Below are 19,873 nucleotides of genomic sequence, written 5' to 3' on the forward strand. Positions count from 1 at the left end.
TGAGAGTAACGCAATTTCAATTCTCTGTGTGTATGTGCTGTACATGTGGAAGAATTGACAATAAAGCAGACTTGACTTAAAGGGATAGTTCACCCAAACATGAAAATTCTGTAATTACCGTATTGACCCGAATATAAGACGACCCCCCTTTTTCCAGATGTACCTTTTGGGAAAAAGGCTTTTTAAAAACCAAATCTTGTTTTTTCTCAGTAAAACACATTTTGTCTTCAATTATTTTCATATTGCATATTTTTCCTATTTTAATTGTTGTTTTGAAAGTATGGTAAACACTGGTAAAATGTACCAACAATCACATTAAAAAAATATACACTTTTTGATATACCATTAAAAAAAAAAAACAGGTAGCCCATCTGAATTAGGACATTTAGGCTATCCATCTAATAGTAGCCTACCAAAATCTTATTAACAGTAAGTTAAATCTTACTGTAGTCTTCAAATCTGGGTACTGTCTTACGTTTTAAAATCACAAAGGGAGTTTGGTCCCATCAGGCTAACGTGACAGTCACGACTCATGCAGCTGTAAGGTTTTCTTTTTCTTTTGTTTTAACTCGCGATCTTTACAACACGCATTACATTACGTATTTCATGGCACACTCGTTTTATGTGTATTTGGCGCCACCTATTGTTGTGGGTGTATTATTGACATGTCAAAGTCTAGACCCTGAATATAAGACGACCGCGTTTTTTTCAGATGTATTTCCAAGAAAAAAACATCGTCTTATATTCGGGTCAATACGGTAATTACTCACCCATGTCGTTTCAAACCCGTAACACCTTCGTTCATCTTCGGAACACAAATTAACTGAAATGTTCCCAAGTCCAGAAACGTAGCAAGGAGATCTGTAAAATAATCCATGTGACATCAGGGGTTCAACCGTAATTTTACGAAGCTACGAGAAAAAAAATAACGACTTTATTCAACAATTCGTCGCCTCCGCTTCACCCTTGTGCCATTTTGGAGAGTATCAGCTGGACGTAAACAGCCTATGCTGTTCTGTGTCAGCTGCTTCACGCCGGATCTGTTTCCTAAATTGTTGTGATTTGATCTGAACGAAAAGAACAGCATATGCTGTTTACGTCCAGCTGATATTCTCCAAAATGGCACCAGGGTGAAGCGGAGGAGATGAATTGTTGAATAAAGTAATTATTTTCTTTTCTTTTGCGCACAATTATTCTCGTATCTTCGTAAAATTACGGTTGAACCCCTGATGTCACATGGATTATTTTACAGATCTCCTTGCTACGTTTCTGGATTTGGGAACATTTTTTGTTGCATTGCTGTCTATGGGAGGGTCAGACAGCTCTCAGATTCCATCAAAAATATCTTAATTTGTGTTCCGAAGATGAATGGAGGTCTTACGGATTTAGAACGACACGAGGGTGAGTAATTTTCAGAATTCATACGGGTTTGGAACGACACGAGGGTGAGTAATTCATGATAGAATTTTTATTTTTGGGTGAACTAACCCTTTAAAATAATATGATATCTTCTGCAAACAAATTTAAGACGCTTTCAAAATGTTATGGTTCTATATCTCATAGGCCTATATTTAGCCTTAAATTAAACCGAAATAAAATATGCCCCATATGTAAATTTTTGTCCTGTCTTGATTTACGACAGGCACCAAAAAAAACGGCTGCGTAAAGGTTAAAGTGCCGGAGGACACCGAAGTCAAATTTACTGGCCTCTCCAAAGAGGAGTTAATGAAAGTCGCCGGTACAGCTGGGTACGATGTCTGTCTGTCTGATCTGTTTATCCGTCTGTCTGTCTGTCTGTCTCTCTGTCCGTCTGTCTATCTGTTTATCCGTCTGTCTGTCTGTCCGTCCGTCTGTCTGTCTGTCCGTCCGTCTGTCTGTCTACGCTGTAAACCCATTCCTGAGATGAACTGGTGGAACGAAGGTCCTCTGTACCAGATATCTGACGTGAATGAATTCTCTGAAAATGGACTAAAAGGTGATTGCTTATATTTGTGTTAATCATTGAAACAAAAATGGGAAAACATCTTGCCAGCATCTCTCAACTTTTGACGTACTTGATAAAATTTGCAGACATTCACAACAGGGGTCAAGCCTACATTAAATTCTCAGTATTTTAGCTCTTCACTACGATAACATTAGGAAAACCCTAGGAAAAATATCAGACGGATGATGTAGCTAAGCCAAAACTGACTGGCTGTCTTGTGACTCGCTCATATGAGGAAGCATGTGTTGATCTATGCAAGATTCCTCCCTCTCATCACATTTCTGCTGTTACCACAACTTTTGGCTGAGTTTGTAGTTACGATATTGCACAAGTGTTCGCACTCTCACACAAATACTGTAGACAATCTACATTATAGATTAAGATTATCAAGTACAGTGACCTTAAACCCTGATATCTTCAGGTGTGCACGCACAGTACTGTGGTTAAACAATCAAAGCAGATTAATAATTAAAAGAACACCCTGAACTCTGTAGCTGGAGAAAAAGGAAGCACTGATGATGATCTCTCACTCACTTCCTCTTGTTCTTAACTCTTTGTCTTTTATTCTGTCTGTAGGAGTGGAGGAGAAGCTAGATTATATCAACCAGATGAAGGTGAAGGGGCTTGTTTTGGGTCCGATACACACTGTGCAAGCAGACCAGTCAAGCACACTGGAACTAACTTCCATTAACCCCGAATTTGGCTCTGAGAGCCAGCTGATTTCTCTGTTGGACCGAGCACATAGAAAAGGTGACCTCGCTTGGTTGTTTTTAAGGCTTTCAAAAGAAAACATCAACCCTGTCACAAATCCAGTGACCTATTTTGAAATGACGAAATAGGTCACTGGATAGACCGATCGTTAAGTTGCTCTGTTTTAAGGGAAGGCTGTCTGAAATAGCAGTGAGCTGTCAGTTTAAACTCTGACCTCCTGCCTTTTTTCCTATAGTGAATATCATTTTTTAACTCTATTTATAACTATTTCTTTACATAAAATTTAAAGTATATCAAAACAAACTAACATATCCTAGAAAATAGTCACCTCACAAACTATTTTATGGCACATATTGTATTCATTATATAATTTTAGCAACAATATATAGGACTGGCTTGGAACTGATTCACTAACTCAATCACAGTTGTGTTGGTTTAGCAGGAACATCCCTGTGGTTTCCAGTAAATAAAGCCATATGCCTTCAAATAAAGGCTTCATACAAGGCAAACGTTAGGCTTTTGTTTTTTTCAGGAAAGATAAAGTCCAGAAAGATCATTTAACAGCCTTCTGGTTTGTTGACTCTACCCTCTGCCTTTCCCCCTCTTTCTACGTGTTTTCCTCTCTCCCTCTCAGGAATCTCCATAGTGCTGGATGTAACACCCAATTATGAGGGAGTTTCAGCCTGGTTCAACAATGCTGCTTCTGTTGCTGAGCGACTCAAAGTAAGTGCTGATATATTGAAGGTCAGTTAGTGAGAGAAAAGACAAAAAGATCTAGAGATGTGTAAAAGGGCCAAAGTAAGAAAGAACTTATCTCCTGATATTAGAGTGAAAAAATACTTCTGATATTAGCACTGTAATATTTTTTAAAGAAATCGTATTCAGCAAAGAAAACGTGAAATTGATCATAAATGTCAGTACAGGCTTTTAAATTGTTACAAAAAATGTTCTTTTGAATATTTGAACACTATTCCTAAAAAAAAAAATCAGGAAAGTGTATCACAGTTTACACAACAATATTAAGCCTTACAAACACTTTCGATATTAATTATAAGAAATGTTTCTTGAGCACTAAATCAGCATGTTAGAATGATTTCTGAAGGATCATGTGACAGAAGACTGAAGTAATGCCTGCTGAAAATTCAGCTTAATAAATTACATTGTAAAATATTTTCAAATAGAAAACAGTTCATTTACATTGTAATATTTTTTCACAATATTATTGTTTTTACTCTGTTTTTGACCAAATATATGCAGCCTTCGTGAACAGCGATTCTTTTAAATAATTCTTACCAACCGCAAACTTTTGAATGATGGTGTCATTGAAAGTATGTTTTACTATTATTTATAACATTTTGTATTAATCAGTGTTTAGCCATATACTGATTTATTTGTTCCATTCTATGTGTTTTTTGTAGGAAGCTTGTGTATACTGGCTCAATAAGGGGGTGGACGGCATCTTCCTATCTCATCTGAACGACATTGCAAACACAGAAGCCTGGCCGTCTGTTCAAGGCATATTCAACAAAACTGATGGGACCAAAAAAAGGTATGGGGTGGTAGACAGTGGAATTTGTAGGGAGGACATTTGTTTAGTAGAACAGAGACACGTGGTGGCCAGATTGGTGTACTGATCACAGCTAGTGAATACAAATGTTAGACAGAATTTGATTTCAGGGCACTCAGATGTTTCAATCTCTTTCTCCTCATGACTTTCAGAGCTCTGATGGGATCAGTCACGGGTCTCTCTGCGGATGATGCCTCTCATCTGCTGAACCAGTCCAGTGTTGACCTGCTCCTGACTGAACTGCCTGATCCGGCTGAGCCCGGCATAAGACAGGCCCAGGTGGTACAGATACTCTACGTTGATCACCTGCAGACGAGTCTGGGCTGGAGTCTGAGTGGACGGACTCTGGGTTCTCTGGCTTCCAGAACTCCAGCAGCGCCCATAAGACTCTATCAAATGCTGCTGTTCACCCTCCCGGGCACACCTGTGTTCAACGCTGGAGATGAGGTCGGACTGAAGGCTGGGGTGAGTACAGCAAATTAAAATGAAAATTAAGATGTCGATAAATTGGTAAGCTGACATAATATCACCTATTCAGGAGAAAGTTGAAGCAATGTGGGACTTGGAAAGTCAAGCAGATGATGACAATGCAACAGCAAAGGTACATTTTCATTCTCACATTTTCACATTGCTATATATATATATATCACTCTTGTAATTGCACATTTTAAAAACACATACACTCTGTTTCTTTCTTTCGTTCTTTTGACTCAGACTGTACAGGAGGAACGTACCGCAGTGCGTGACTTCTTTAAAGCACTCAGTGATCTGAAAGGAAAAGAGCGATCTCTTCTGCATGGAGAATATATCAGCCTTCACAGTTCACCCACTTCATTAGCATTTCTCCGCCTCTGGGACCAGAGCGAACGTTTCCTGGTGGCCTTAAACTGGGGAAATGATTCTGTTACCATGACACTGACCTATAGCGACCTGCCGGCTGAGGCTCGGGTCCGTGCTTCCACAGACACAGAGAATCTAGCTGTGGATAGTAAGGTGTCAGTAGAGAAGTTAGAGCTTGGGCCCAAACAAGCTGTTCTGTTGTCTTATGCTTTTCCTGGCTAGACACATGGACACAGACAGTCCTTAGTGTCTCTGATGAGTTTCAATACTGTGCACAGGCTTGGAAATACTTTGTCTTTTGAGTTGAATAGTTTATCGTTTTAATTGTATTCTCTAATAGGGATACTTTTAGGAGCACTAACTTTAAAGCTATATGAAAGAGTTGTCAGGACAGGAGTTGATTTCCATATAGAGACATGTAGATCTAAAGCCCCTGATATAATAATAAATAAAATTGCTACTGAAGATATGTTTTGTGTGAAATTGTATCCACTTTATGCACTGGTGCAGTTAATGCTTATAGTATATCAAAAGAAAATTGTTCCCTCTTGAACTCATTTAATTATTTGTTGTTTTAGGACACAATTCCTAAAAAAATGAGAAGCATTTTAACCTATAAAGTGTCTATCTATTGGAAAGAAATTAGTACTATTATTTAGCAAGTATAAAATCAATGCATTAAATCAATCAAAATTGATAGTAAAGACTTATATTGTTACAAAAAAAAAAATCCAGTTTCTATTTTAAATAAATGTTGTTCTTTTAAAAGTTGTATTCATCAAACAATCACACAAAAAAGATAAGTGTTTCTCACAAAAAGATGATGGAAAGGTTCTAGGTGTTCAGTTCATTCACAAACTGCCACTAGAGGGCACTTTATGTCCTCAACATGCAAGCCCATAATTATATTTTGCACATTAATCCGCCAACTAAAAAAAGTCTATAAACGTTTTAAGCTGGTTTTTACAAATCAGCAACTTTTTTGTAACAATGCAAAAATATTAATGATATTTTTATGCCTAAAACCCCCAGAATAATTGTTATAGAGCCATATTATATAAACACAAATGCCTATTTATTTCAATAATTTACTGTACAGTACTTCTGAGTACTAGCCTACATGTGTTGTCTTGTAGGTGCAATATCTACATGGAAAACTTTATATCACACCGTATTTTGTCTGTCACTTAGCCTACTTCATTTGTGTTTTTACACGGAGACTTGTTTTTGCCAACAAATGTATTCGATAAAATAGTTCAAAACAGATTTTGACTATTATATTGCATCACGATTCATACAACACTCATAAAAATAAAGGTTCTTTATTTTCTTCGATGGTTCCATGAAGATCCCTTAACATCCATGGAACCTTTCCAATACACAAAAGACTCTGTGTAATAGAAAAAGGACATTTATATCTGTCTACTTGTCCACACTAAGAAAATTGTTATTTTTAAAACGGTTCACTGAAATGTTCTGTGAGGAATTCAAATTGTCTCCAAAAACATTATTCAAGCACACACACAGTTCTTACAGTGCATTGGAATGAAGAGCAATTCTGCATCTTCTCAAACAATACAATCCTGACTCCTCAAAGCCTACAACAGTAACAATAAACACGCTTGGGGGGAAAAATAGATAAAACCAGTTCCATCTGGTTGTGGTCTGTCATATTTTTTTCATGTCTTTGAAGGAGTTTCTGGAGAGCAGGATCAGACAGGCTTAGGAAGGTCCACCCAGACCCCTGCAGAGCATCTGTGAACCCCAGGACCTCATGCAGAGCGCCGAGAAAACAAACCACTCTCCTCAGACTCTTCCTCTTCCCCTCAGCTGGCATTGTTCATCTTAAACTGAGGGAAGGAGACAGAATAGCATGCAGGGAAGATGTGTCTTTGAGATCGTTTTGAGAGCTTTACAGTTGTGTTGGTTACACCTTCCCGTAACAGAAAAAAAATACAGCTCTGCGTGTCTGGTTCTATCTTGGGTGTTGAGTGCATTGAAAGCAAGTGTTTGTGGGAATAGGTTAGCACTGTGACTTTTGTAGTTATTCTGCATTCATTGTTTTTATTACAAAAGTGCTTTTCAAGGGTCATTTTGATTAAACATATAGCCTAAATACTCTATGAATGTATATGCATACACTCTAAAAAATGCTGGGTTGTTTCAACCCAACCTTGGGTCAAAAATGGACTAACCCAACTTTTGGGTATATAAAGTGTATACTTTATTTAAAAAACTGTGCTGATATGTAAAAATATGACATTTTCCTTCTTTAGGGACCAATGAAAATACTTTGATTTTCTACACATGCCTAAAAAGGTAACAGTATAATTAATCAAGCATGCACTCTAATAAATGCTGGGTTGAATATAACCCAGCATTTTTTAGAGTGTGATGATTTATTTTGTTTGGTTGCAGAAATCTATGACTTTCTCTACTGTTACTCCTCCAGTACTGTATGTTGGCTGTTAGGGGCGGGAACAGATGAAGTCCTTTTTATAAAAGTGAACTGACCACCAAACTGTACTCTATTTTCTGCCCGACAGCACAGAGGACACCTCACCTCAACTCTGGACAGGTATTTAACAGTGCGTTCTTTAGATATTTTTGTTTTTGAATTATTGATTTATTGTTAATTGAAGTTTTATTCTATACATGTTGACATTTTATATCAAGCTACTGTAACTTAGTTAATACTATTACTATGACAGCAGCAGCTATTGTGACCTTAGGTTTACGATCATTCTATGTTGCTTTTTTGTATTATTTAAAAAAAGAGGTCTCTTTATTACTAACCTTTTATGGCATACTTTTTAACAATAAACCATATGTTTCCAGATGTAATGAATCTGTTCACTAGTTTTTGCTTTTTTAATCTGTTTTAATCCAGTATTTTAAAAGGCCGTCTGTACATAAAGAGAAATGAAGGACATAGAACTGAATGAGGTGGGTCAGGAAACACAGCTAATGACCCGAGAAACTCAAAAAAATGGCTGCGTGAAGGTCACCGTCCCAGAGAACGCTGGAGTGAAGTATACTGGCCTCTCCAAAGACGAGTTAATGAAACTTTTTAACCATAAACCATATGTTTCCAGATGTAATGAATCTGTTCACTAGTTTTTGCTTTTTGAATCTGTTTTAATCCAGTATTTTAAAAGGCCGTCTGTACATAAAGAGAAATGAAGGACATAGAACTGAATGAGGTGGGTCAGGAAACACAGCTAATGACCCGAGAAACTCAAAAAAATGGCTGCGTGAAGGTCACCGTCCCAGAGAACGCTGGAGTGAAGTATACTGGCCTCTCCAAAGACGAGTTAATGAAAATCACCAGTACTGCTGGGTAGGCAACCTACACGAGGATTATGAAATTAAAATGAAACATTCGACAGTCTGTCTGTCTCTTATAGATTTGCATATTTTCTGCAGGTGGGTTCAGACGCGTAGGGCTTTGCTGGCTTTGTTCCTGCTCGGCTGGGCTGGCATGTTAGCTGGAGCAATAGTAATCATAGTACAGGCCCCACGCTGTAAACCCATTCCTGAGATGAACTGGTGGAACGAAGGTCCTCTGTACCAGATATCTGACGTGAATCAATTCTCTGAAAAGGGACTGAAAGGTGGATTTTTTTTTTTTGTCCACACCTGTTTATTATTTGAATTACAATTTTAAAGCCTTAGAAAAATTACCTAATTAAAGATTTTAGGCTTTTAGAGGTTTTCAATTCTATTATTCTATTTGTCATTTTTTAGATCAGTAGCCTTGTTTTTCAGTATTTTACAGAACTGCAAACTGCACATACTGTATACAGACATGCAGTAGCCAAAACATTTGTTGAACTTTTCAATTCTTATATATTAGCACTTCATGTAGTCATTGCAGATTACTCAAATATGTCAAATATGTCAAATATCTGCTCAAGTTTTTATTTCATAATGATCATAATGTAAAAACAGCTGAGGGTTCATGATGGTATCAGTGCAATATTTTCTCTTTCTCTCATTCTCTGTAGGAGTGGAGGAAAAGCTGGACTATCTGACCCAGATGAAGGTGAAGGGTCTTATTCTGGGTCCGATACACACTGTGCAAGCAGACCAGCTGGATACACTAGATCTGGTTTCAGTTAAATCTGCAGTAGGCACTGAGAATGATCTGAAATCTCTGCTGGACCAAGCACATAAAAAAGGTGACCTTTGACCCTGAATTGCTTTTACCCAGCTAGGAGTAAGGTGCTACAAGATGCCATAGAATAACCTTTTTTGTCTAAATGGTTCCATAAAGAACCTTTAACATCTGAAGAACCTTTCTGTTTCACAAAAGGTTCTTTGTGGCGATTAGGTTTTTCAGATTATAAAAGGGTAAGAGATGGTTCTTTAAAGAACCTTTGACTGAATGGTTCTTCTATGGCATCGCGGGGAAGAATTTTAAGAGTGTACCTTATGAAATCTGACTTCCAATGAAGGCTTGCTAATATGTAAAAGGACTGAGTCACAGAGGTGGAAAGTAACTAATTACATTTACTCGCGTCACTGTAATTGAGTAGCTTTTTTGAGTAATTCTACTTTTTTTCATTTTAAATTTTTAAAATCTGTAATTTTACTTTTACTTAAGTATATATATACTTTTTGAAGTATTGTACTTCGCTACATTTTAAAACACATTAATTACTGAGTAAAAGAAAAACGCACCCTCGAAACTACTGCAGTAAATAATGGGCAGGAGAACAAACTGGGGCTAAAATCACAAGAAAGATGGAGACGGACAAGACAGGCGTTATGGTGCAGACCCAGCAGAAAATGAAACCCCGTCGTATTCTGCTGAAGTTGAACTCGAAGGAAATGAAGTGAACCCCTGGCCATATTTAAAGGTCCCATATTGTCAAAACTGTTTTTCTTGATAACTGAGGTCTAGGTGCTATGTAACTACCATATAAGTTTCAAAACAGCCAGTCCACAGTAAAATGCACACAGCCTGCATAAAGTAGCTGTGATTTTTCACGAACCGTTGTGACTTCCGTAAAAAGTTGACGTCAGAACTACACAGTCACCGCCTGCAGTCACCACCCCGAGCACCGCCCACCGTCCCACTCTCCTTTTGTCAAACCCCCAGACAACATCGCGTCCATGCTATTGCTGAGCAACGACAACACGGAAACATGTCGTAAAGGTTAACTTTAACCACGAAACCAGATCGGCCGACCTGTAACGTTACACTCTTACTCAACGGATGGACGATCTGACAGGACTGTTACTATGAGGTGGATCACATCTAACGTGTATAGTAAAGACAAACTCACCGTGTCTATCTAGTCATGATGAAGATGTATATACATATATATAAATCGTCAGTTTGTTGTTTTACACACATGCACACAGACATTATTTCATACACGACATAGTCGTGAGATGCAAGAAACATAGACATATGGCAAGAAATCTGTAGACGCTCCCATAACAACAAAAGACAATACTTTATTGAACCTATTCTGATAAGAAGTGTGAGCTGCAAAAGCGAGCATTTTTGACGATCGTTTCTGTCCAGTCTGCTCATTTTATCGCGTTTAACCACAGCTGTCGTCGTTTTTTTGTCTGGCAGTGGCAGCAGATATGCGATCAAATTTCTAATTTGAGGCTGTATTACATCGATTCTGGCACCCAACATCACAACAAGATGATATTTTAAGCTCCTTATGTAGCCGAATCTGCGCTGATTTAAATGGGCCGCCTCCAGTTTCCCCTTTGTTTTACTGCCTTCAGCTAGCGCTGTGACGTCGGCTGACCCTAGTTACCTGTGGTTGGCCTGGCCGTGATATATTGAGATGGTTTTTGGTACTTATACTGCATATACATAGTCTTAAGGACATCAAAGCCTAAAATAAAACTCCAGAAAGGTGTTCAATATGGGACTTTTAAGCTCTATTATGCAGTGTAAGCTGTGTTTGCCTAGGGAGACCAAACTAGCAGCTTATAAAATCTCGACATCAACCCTTCGCAAGCATGTAGAGTTAAGGTAAATACTTGCATTGTTGCATTGGTGGTTAAAATGAAGCTTTGACAGTTTAGCAAAAGGTTTTGCACAAATTAGCCAAAAAGACAGTGGTGCAGGGTGTGCGATATATATCGTCTGCGAGAATATCGTAATTGTTGTTTTAACCTGTGTTGGGCCGATAGACGATGCCATCGCCGATGGCTGATAGACATCACGATGTTGAGCCGGCATCGTGATCCCCGCCTCCCGATTGCTTTATAGTTTCACTTTCGAGATTCGCGATCGCACGTACTCTGTTTATACTATGGAGCGGCAGTACTACTTACCACACACTGCCTTGAAAAATATCGGTATCGTATCGAAAACAAAATAAGTGGTATCGCCCATCCCTAGTTGGTGGTTCAAATGAAGCTTGACGCTTCACAGAGTGCTGTGAAGTCTAGTAGTGCTAGAGTGCCTTCTTTCACTGTGTTATTCAGTATTTAAATGCATTTAGAATGCTCAAGAAATATAGAAGATATAGGGACAGAAAATGTATACATTTATATTACTTTATATAGTTAATCAAACATCACATGAAAAGTGCAATTTTTTCCCTCCAAAAATCAGCACGATTACATATAGATTTTTTTTTAACAACAGTTCAATAAACAAGAAGTTAATTAAGAGACTTACGTTTTAGACACCATATTGCCTGTTTTTGCTCTATTTCGACATCAAAAATAATTCCAAACACAGCCACCACAGAACAGTTTTGTGCCTCTGAGCAACATTTCGTTCCTGAATGAATCAACTGTTTAAATGATTCGGTTCAATCACAATGACTCACTTATTAACAGTGACTTGTTGCCACCTACTGGTGGTTTTAATTTCATATTTTACATACATATATATATATATATATATATATATATATATATATATAATTTCAAATATGAGTAGGCTATTCAATAATTTATGTCTTATATATCAAAATATTTTGTCTGCATGTGTAACTGCAGGTTAAATGCATTCATGTCCTACATTAAACAGTGTGCCACTTCAGATGCAGCTTCTGTGTTTTCTTTGCATTGCAAAGATGGATTTTGTTGATACTGATTTAATTTGTTTGGTAACAGCCCAAATGTCTTATTATTCTAAATGACTGATTAAATGTAAGAATTTGACTCAAAGGATAATGAACAATTTTAGAAAAATGGCTTTATGTAGGTAAAAATGCCCATAAAAGATAAAAAATCAACTGAAACTTATTAGAAAAGATTCATTTATATCACTGCTGTGAACTGACCACACAGAATATGAAGAATATCAAAAATTTAAGGAATCAGCTCAGCTGTCCACAGTAGTCCTTAAGATATCAGCACAATAACACACTCGGCAAAATATCATCTACTTATCTTTATTGATAAAATCCCAGAAAATATTGATATTATTTTGTCAATATCGCACACCCCTAGAACTGACAAAATTAGTTGCAACGGTCGCGTTTCACAACTTTCCTCCACAACTAAAAATCAACCAATAAATAAAACGAAATCAACCACAACTTTGCTTTAAAATTCGTCGCAAGATCTCCTAACTGAAGATCACATGATCACAAACTGAAGTCACTTCCGTGAAGTGACCATCGCATGTTCCCTTCGCTAACGGATGCAGCTTCTGTGTTTTCTTTGCATTGCAAAGATGGATTTTGTTGATACTGATTTAATTTGTTTGGTAACAGCCCAAATGTCTTATTATTCTAAATGACTGATTAAATGTAAGAATTTGACTCAAAGGATAATGAACAATTTTAGAAAAATGGCTTTATGTAGGTAAAAATGCCCATAAAAGATAAAAAATCAACTGAAACTTATTAGAAAAGATTCATTTATATCACTGCTGTGAACTGACCACACAGAATATGAAGAATATCAAAAATTTAAAAGAGTCAGCTGTCCACAGCAATCCTTAAGATACCAGCATAATAACACTCAGCAAAATATTATCTAATTATCATTATCGATAAAATCCCAGAAAATATCAAGATATCTTTTTTTTTGTCAATATAATGTTGGTTGGCACCAGGGTCAGAAACCAATGGGGGCTTGGGGCAAAAATGTCACCCAAATTTATGATTTGGTGCAAAAAGTGTCCCTGCACAATTAAACAAGAATTATTACGGCGGTCATGATTTAAGTGTAATGTGAAATAAATGAAAAGTGTTACATTTTAGAGTAGATCTGCTCATGTTGCATCAGATGTCTTTATACTCGCGTTTAGCATTATAACTATTCACACACCTTTCTGTTGAGTTTATGAATGCAATGTCCAATCAAAGGCGTTTTGATTCATCACCGCGGAGAACGCCGGAGTTGTTCAAGTGTGCGCGCTTACTGACTGAATTCTGAATGTGCATTCGCAAATTCTGTCATAATCATAAACAACAAAGTGCAAAATAAATGTAAGCGATTGATTTGCTTCAGTAATTATGGGAGTTTTTGCAAAAGTGCATAGCTCGCATTAGACTGAAGTCATGGACCACTTTAGTGTCCTTCGCTTGCTTTCTTTGTATAATTTATAATCATATTCTTTTTGTTTTTCATGCTACTGAAATAACCAGTGTGAAGTCTTGATTTTCTAATCCTTCAAAAGCAATTAAAAATTTCATAAACAGTTCTTAGCTTGTTTTGCATACTTGGTGGGATGGCCTGCATTAAAATCTTACAAACCTCCCTAAATGTTTTAAATGTCATGTGTCAAAATGTTTTTGGTTATTGCAGTTTAACTTGTAAAGGTGTTCCTTTAATTAAAAACAACTAGTTTGAGATTTATAGGCCTGTCCCATTTTTGGATATTTGGATATTTGTCTTATTCTACTTTTACTTGAGTGGAATATTTCAGTACTCTTTCCACCTCTGCTGAGTCATTAGTTTATTTTAAAGCTTTAGCGTATTTGTTTTTTTTAAGCAGATGGGGGATTTCGTGGGAATGAAATAAGATTACAATACAAATATTAAGCATGTGCATACTTAATTATAAAACATCTTTTTTATTTCCCCAACCCTTCTTTTTCCCTGCTCTCTCTCTCTTTCTCTCTTGGTATTTGTTGCTCTCTCTTTTGCAGGTATCCCAGTAGTGCTGAATTTAACACCCAGCTATGATACGGCTTCAGTCTGGTTCAACAATGTTACCGCTGTTGCTGAGAAAATAAAAGTAAGTGCTGATAAAAAAAAAAGAGGAAATTGTAAAGGGAGGCCTATTTTTGTGGAGAATGAGTATGGATGAAAAGATAGTAGACGTATATGAGAAAGGAAGTATTAAAGAGCCAAACAAGATCCTATCTCTTATCTTAGAAAAACAGCAGATTTAAGATATAAGATGCAACATGTATACAAAAGGGTATAACAATTGATATTTTTATTTATTTATTTAGGACGCATGTACACACTGGTTGAAAAAAGGATTTGGTGGTATTTTCTTGCCTGACCTGAGAGACATCATGACAACAAAGTCCTGGCCATCTATACAAGCTATATTCAACAAAACTGAGGAGACCAAACAAGTGTATGTGTCTGTAATTGTGTGCTACTACGACCTAGTGGTTTCCTATTCTGCTGAATTGTTTAGAGACACCTGCTGGCCAGATGGGGTAATGAGCACTGCTGCTTGCTCCCTCTAGTTAGGCCAAGTGTCTTTCTACTTTATCTGTTTGTTTTCTTTTGCTTTCAAGAGCCTCTCTATTTCTCCTCATGACTTTCAGAGCTCTGATGGGATCAGTCACCAGTCTCTCCGCGGATGAGGTCTCTCTTGTGCTGAACCGCTCAGGTGTTGACCTGCTCCTGACTGGACTGCCTGATCCAGCTGAGACTGGGGTAATAAAGAAGCTCTACTCCAGTCACCCGCAGACGAGTTTGGGTTCTCTGGCTTCCAGAACTCCAGCAGCGCCCATAAGACTCTATCAAATGCTGCTGTTCACCCTCCCGGGCACACCTGTGTTCAGCGCTGGTGATGAGGTCGGACTGAAGGCTGGGGTGAGTACAGCATTAAATAAATGGGCAGCTAAATCAGTGTTTGGATGCAAAATTCAGAATTCAAAAAATTGCTCCATTTAAATTCCTTAGTTGGAATTTGAATTGAATCGCTCACACTCCACAGATAGTTGTGACTGAAGTGAAAATGACAGGTGGAGAATTTACTGAACTGAAACATATAACGCATTCTGGTAACTAAATGTTCTTGGCTCACTGAAATAAAAGTTAGTTTATTAAATATTATCAAATCTATCTATATCTATCTATCTATCTATCTATCTGTCTGTCTGTCTGTCTGTCTGTCTGTCTATCTATCATTCTATCTATCTATCATCATGCATATCATCTGTTCGTCCATCTGCATATCCTTAGTCCACATTTAATGCCTATAAAAACTTTTGGCAAATGTTCTAATGTTGCAATGAAATAGAAGTAGCTGGTCTTTTCTTTTACATTGTGACTTAAGAATTGCAAGGACAAAAAAGGAAACATCCACAGAGTAATTGTTCACAATTACAATAACATGCATTTAGAAAAATTGGGTGAATTCTCATTTAATGCCAACTTAAAATATTTGTAAACATTCATGCTAGGCTTTGTCAAGTAAATATTCAGTTTTTTATTTTAATGATGCTTTCTTGTAAATCCGCATTTTAAATTCATTAACTGAATTATAATTTAAAATTCATTTTTAATTCAATTCCAAATGGCACACAACCCTTGTGAATAAGGGGTATAAGGTTGCTTTCATTAGTATTTCTGTCTTGTAAGTTTAATGATAATGTGTATTTAAATTTAGCCTGTTTCAGGATCTTAGACCAGGTCTTAGCACTTAAATACCTTCAAATGCCCCTGTCATTAAGCCAATGTGATTATTATTCAGGTAGCTAACTCAAACTATTGCTCTACAGTACTATCGCAGTAGTTATAAACCTATTTTAGAAGACAGTTTATGCTGATATGCTATAGAGCCCCTTGCGATGTGCTATGAATTGCCATCTGACACATTTCGTTAGAAGCGTGTACTTCTGAGGTCTTAGTCTAATGTTTATATTTAGCCAAGTTACCAGCTTATTGCTATAACGCTGATGACTTAAGATTCCTCCTTTACAGGAAAAACCTCAAATAATGTGGGACTTGGAAAACCCAGCAGAAGAAAAGAATGCAACAGCAAAGGTACATTTTGATTATTCACATGACTATTCATAACAAGTAGATATGATCTCATCACTGTACTAATTACAAATTTAAAACCAGCACATTGAATCTTGCTCTTTCCGTCCTCCACTCATTCAGACTCTGCAGGAGGAGCGTATCGCAGTTCGCAACGTCTTCAAAGCACTCAGTGATCTGAGGGGAAAAGAGCGATCGCTTCTGCACGGAGAATATGTCAGCCTTCACAGTTCAGCCACTTCATTAGCATTTCTCCGCCTCTGGGATCAGAGCAGCCGTTTCCTTACTGCTATGAACTGGGGAAATGACCCTGTAACCATGATCCTCTCTGACAGCGACCTGCCGGCTCAAGCTCAGGTCCGCCTCACCACAGATGCTGCCAATCTAGCCGTGGATAGCATGGTCTCCTTAGAGAAGTTACAGCTTGGGCCCAAACAGGCGGTTCTGTTGTCTTATCCTTATGCTGGTTAAACACACATCTGCAGATCCTCACATATCGTCTCAGAGCTGTTTGACTTTCTCCGAGGTCTAATAAAATAGGCCTAGTGTCTTTATGTTTCTTTACGTTTAAGTAGACAAAGTCTAAATGCTTTTGAATTTTGAAGTGATTTTTGATGAGTGACTTTTGTCAATCAGTGTGTGTATTAAATTCGACTTCTCTTATCTACTAATAAAGTTGAATAAAAAGGTTTTTCATGTCTACTTTCAGTGCACAGACGTGTTTGTACAAAACCACAAATAAATCAGCTTAACTACAAAGCTGATAAATGTTTACCGCTGTATGTCTGTCCTTTTTACTGTGTATTTTATAATGAAAAAAAGTGATTTTTGTGTGTACGAAACACCTTTGACATTTTTTTTTTTACCTTTGTTGTGCGCTTGTGTCTTGGCTCTATGCCATGTGTCGTTAATTCTCAGGGCAGGAAAAGGAAGACTCTAAAGTCAACAGGTGTGTGTATGTGTGTCATGTGCGATCTTGATGTGTACTATATAAAACTATTACTTCCTGCACACTTTAGCTTGTTAAAAAGTAACATTTCTTCCAGCACCTAAATGCGGAACGGGTCAGCATGACGTCATAAATCTAGCTCTTTAGTTAAGAAATATGTAACACAATGGCTCAGTACAACAACGTTTGATTTATACACAGTAATTAAAATATTCTTGACAATTTTTTTTCCCCTCAGGATGTGCACTACTACATATAGGGGAAAGTGCCTCTTTCTTAAGTTATTTTGTATTTTACTTGATGCCCCATTTGTTATTTTTTTAATGGCAGTCTAGTGTTGATTAATGTAAGGTCATAGGTCAAATCTGAAATTTCAAAAGTGTATAATTCTCATTTACTTACCTTTAGTTTCTGTGGGTTCCATATCATATTTTCTTCAGCAATAAGCGTATGCTGGGCTTGGATCTCTGTGTTAACATGGATGAGACAGAAAGAGATCGATCTTGAAAGAAATCTTTATCTAATTGTGAACTTTCCCAGATATAAGTGGTGGTGAGGGCTGTTCGTTTGCATGTCCTCCCACAGACAAGAACATGTTTGTTGTACAGAAAAGTTAAAAATCTAGACGATCTACAATGGTAGAGAAAATTACATTATTGTATTAAGTTGTATAGTGATAAATCATCAAAATCTTTCAAATACATTTTCTATTTTCTGTTCATTATAAAAGAGTAATTCTTTAAGTATAGTATCAATAAAAATTAATAATAACAATTATATTAATAATAGCAACTCATATTCATAAAATCTAAATCAAGTTGAGTGAAGTTTACAACATTTATGGTAAAGAACTAGAACTAGAACAGATCACAAAAATGTTTGGTGAGAACTAAAAGGTGTTTGGTAAAAACTAAAATCAGAAGGGGAAAAAACATCCAGGTCAGATGTTCAGATAAAGACTGAACAAAACAACAGTTTCTACATTTAACATATTTTACCTTCAGCGTTTTGTTGTTTAAACATTTAAACTGGATTAACATGCACTGACTGAATCAAGTAAGTTTGTGCTTTCCAGTTCTATTACACTTTTCATTTTGGTGGCATTTTTGTTGTAAATATTAGAGCTGCGTTTAAGTCATTGCAATGTATGTACAATATTAGGTATGAAACACTTATTTGTACAACTGCTTCAAACTATTATTTTTTATTTGACTTCTCTATGACAACGTAAATATTTTAAGCATTTTTGTATTATTTTACAAAATTAGTTGAACCAAAGTTTTGTTGTTAGAAATTACATAATCTTAGCATTAGAAAAAGAACTGAATTATACAATCATAAACCGAAATACAGCAAATTGTGTTCGGTCGTTATGTTTATAAAAAAAAAATGTTTGAAGCAATATCTGTGCACAAAATAGTGCAAAATATCTGTGTAAATAGTTGTGCTACTTTGATTATGTCTCAGACGACGTTATAACATCAGCTGTTTGTGCATGTGTGTGTTGATCTGAATGTCAGCGGGGGTACAGTGATATTTCAAAATCGACGGAGACAGGGACGTGTTTCTGGTAAAACACGACGTCGCACTCTTGAGATGACTGAGTGTGGTCACAAACCCGTGTGTGTGTTACATGTATTTGTCAGACGTGTGAGTGTGTACCTGTGTGATTGTGTGTTTCTTTTCTGTGGGGATGGGGGTTTCATTTTGACTCTGGGCAACTTTTGACGGCAGTGAATCGGGTTTTTTGAGCCAGATCACACAGCAGCTTATCTTATTCAACTTAAGTTGTTCACTTGAAATGCCTTTAAAATCAGGAAACATTTCTGGTAACTCTGAACCACACTTGTCTTCTCGTGTGATTTGGGTTTTGTACGGGCTTGATCATCTGTTTCTTTCTCTCCTTCTTCTCCCTCATCTCAAAAAGAGAGACGAGAGAGACGAGAGAGAAAGACACAACGCCCCCTCTCGCCCTGTTGATGTGAAACTCCTCACTGAACAATGCCCAGTCATGCCTGACTCTCGGTTTTACTGCTACAGCCTACTCACATCACTAAACTTCATTAAACCCTGTTATCTTGAACCCCCATCTTCATCGCAAACATTTCTTCATAAGCATCACCATCTCCATTATCACCATCATCATCACCAAACTCTATATTATTCTCAGCAAAAGTGTGACTTTCGATATCAAATACACCGTTGTTTGTCAAAATCTCTGCATGAAATAGTGATTCTCCCTAAAATGAATGAGGGTGGCTGCGTTGCAATTTCAACAATCATTTTCATACCTCATCATCAATAATGGCCTACCGAAATATGTCACCTACACGTAGAGATGGTAACCTGCAATTGTTGCAATCTTTAAAATAAAAATTCCTCATTCTCACGTGCGCTCCAAACTGTACGACTTCTTATGTGGAACACAAAAGAAGATCATTTGAAAGAACTCTCATACAACAAAAGACAGTGTTGTTTTTGAACCCCTTTAACTTTAATTGTATAATCATAAAAAGCCAAAACTTGCTTTAAAATATCTTTGTGTTCAGCCATCTTCATCGCAAACATTTCTTCATAAGGATCACCATCTCCATTATCACCATCATCATCATCATCATCACCAAACTCTATATTATTCTCAGCAAAAGTGTGA

At 37.0% G+C, this 19,873-nt stretch overlaps 2 protein-coding genes and 1 long non-coding RNA gene across 3 annotated transcripts in view; all 3 read left to right on the forward strand.

Annotated features, from left to right (window-relative positions):
• LOC107683574 (4F2 cell-surface antigen heavy chain-like) overlaps positions 1–5,565 on the forward strand; it is a 6,361-nt gene extending 796 nt beyond the window's left edge. Inside the window, exons 2-8 of the mRNA XM_016479648.1 lie at positions 1,643–1,975; positions 2,561–2,734; positions 3,330–3,418; positions 4,114–4,244; positions 4,415–4,727; positions 4,801–4,863; positions 4,977–5,565. Coding sequence (XP_016335134.1) covers positions 1,643–1,975; positions 2,561–2,734; positions 3,330–3,418; positions 4,114–4,244; positions 4,415–4,727; positions 4,801–4,863; positions 4,977–5,324 — 1,451 coding nt within the window. The 3' untranslated portion in view covers positions 5,325–5,565. The remainder of the gene's footprint in view (positions 1–1,642; positions 1,976–2,560; positions 2,735–3,329; positions 3,419–4,113; positions 4,245–4,414; positions 4,728–4,800; positions 4,864–4,976) is intronic.
• Positions 5,566–7,350: 1,785 nt separating this feature from the next.
• LOC107683550 (uncharacterized) lies at positions 7,351–8,162 on the forward strand. Its single transcript, XR_001633730.1, has 3 exons — positions 7,351–7,421; positions 7,555–7,680; positions 7,993–8,162. It is a non-coding gene; the product is annotated as an uncharacterized LOC107683550 (long non-coding RNA).
• Positions 8,163–8,252: 90 nt separating this feature from the next.
• On the forward strand, positions 8,253–16,933 carry LOC107683549 (4F2 cell-surface antigen heavy chain). Its single transcript, XM_016479629.1, has 8 exons — positions 8,253–8,442; positions 8,529–8,716; positions 9,110–9,283; positions 14,192–14,280; positions 14,501–14,631; positions 14,828–15,098; positions 16,212–16,274; positions 16,395–16,933. The coding sequence occupies exons 1-8, from the start codon at positions 8,282–8,284 to the stop codon at positions 16,740–16,742; spliced, it is 1,425 nt and encodes a 474-aa protein (XP_016335115.1). The 5' UTR covers positions 8,253–8,281; the 3' UTR covers positions 16,743–16,933.
• Positions 16,934–19,873: the final 2,940 nt, after the last annotated feature.

The sequence above is a fragment of the Sinocyclocheilus anshuiensis genome, unplaced genomic scaffold, assembly GCF_001515605.1.
Source record: "Sinocyclocheilus anshuiensis isolate Anshui unplaced genomic scaffold, SAMN03320099.WGS_v1.1 scaffold874, whole genome shotgun sequence".
Taxonomy (NCBI): Eukaryota; Metazoa; Chordata; class Actinopteri; order Cypriniformes; family Cyprinidae; genus Sinocyclocheilus; species Sinocyclocheilus anshuiensis.

What these genes read in the sequence shown, in the direction of transcription:
- LOC107683549 (XM_016479629.1), top strand. Translation starts at nt 8,282, where the DNA reads ATGAAGGACATAGAACTGAATGAGGTGGGTCAGGAAACACAGCTAATG. An exon ending in AAAATCACCAGTACTGCTGG is followed by an intron (nt 8,443 to 8,528) that starts GTAGGCAACCTA and finishes TATTTTCTGCAG; the next exon opens with GTGGGTTCAGACGCGTAGGG. An exon ending in GGACCAAGCACATAAAAAAG is followed by an intron (nt 9,284 to 14,191) that starts GTGACCTTTGAC and finishes TCTCTTTTGCAG; the next exon opens with GTATCCCAGTAGTGCTGAAT.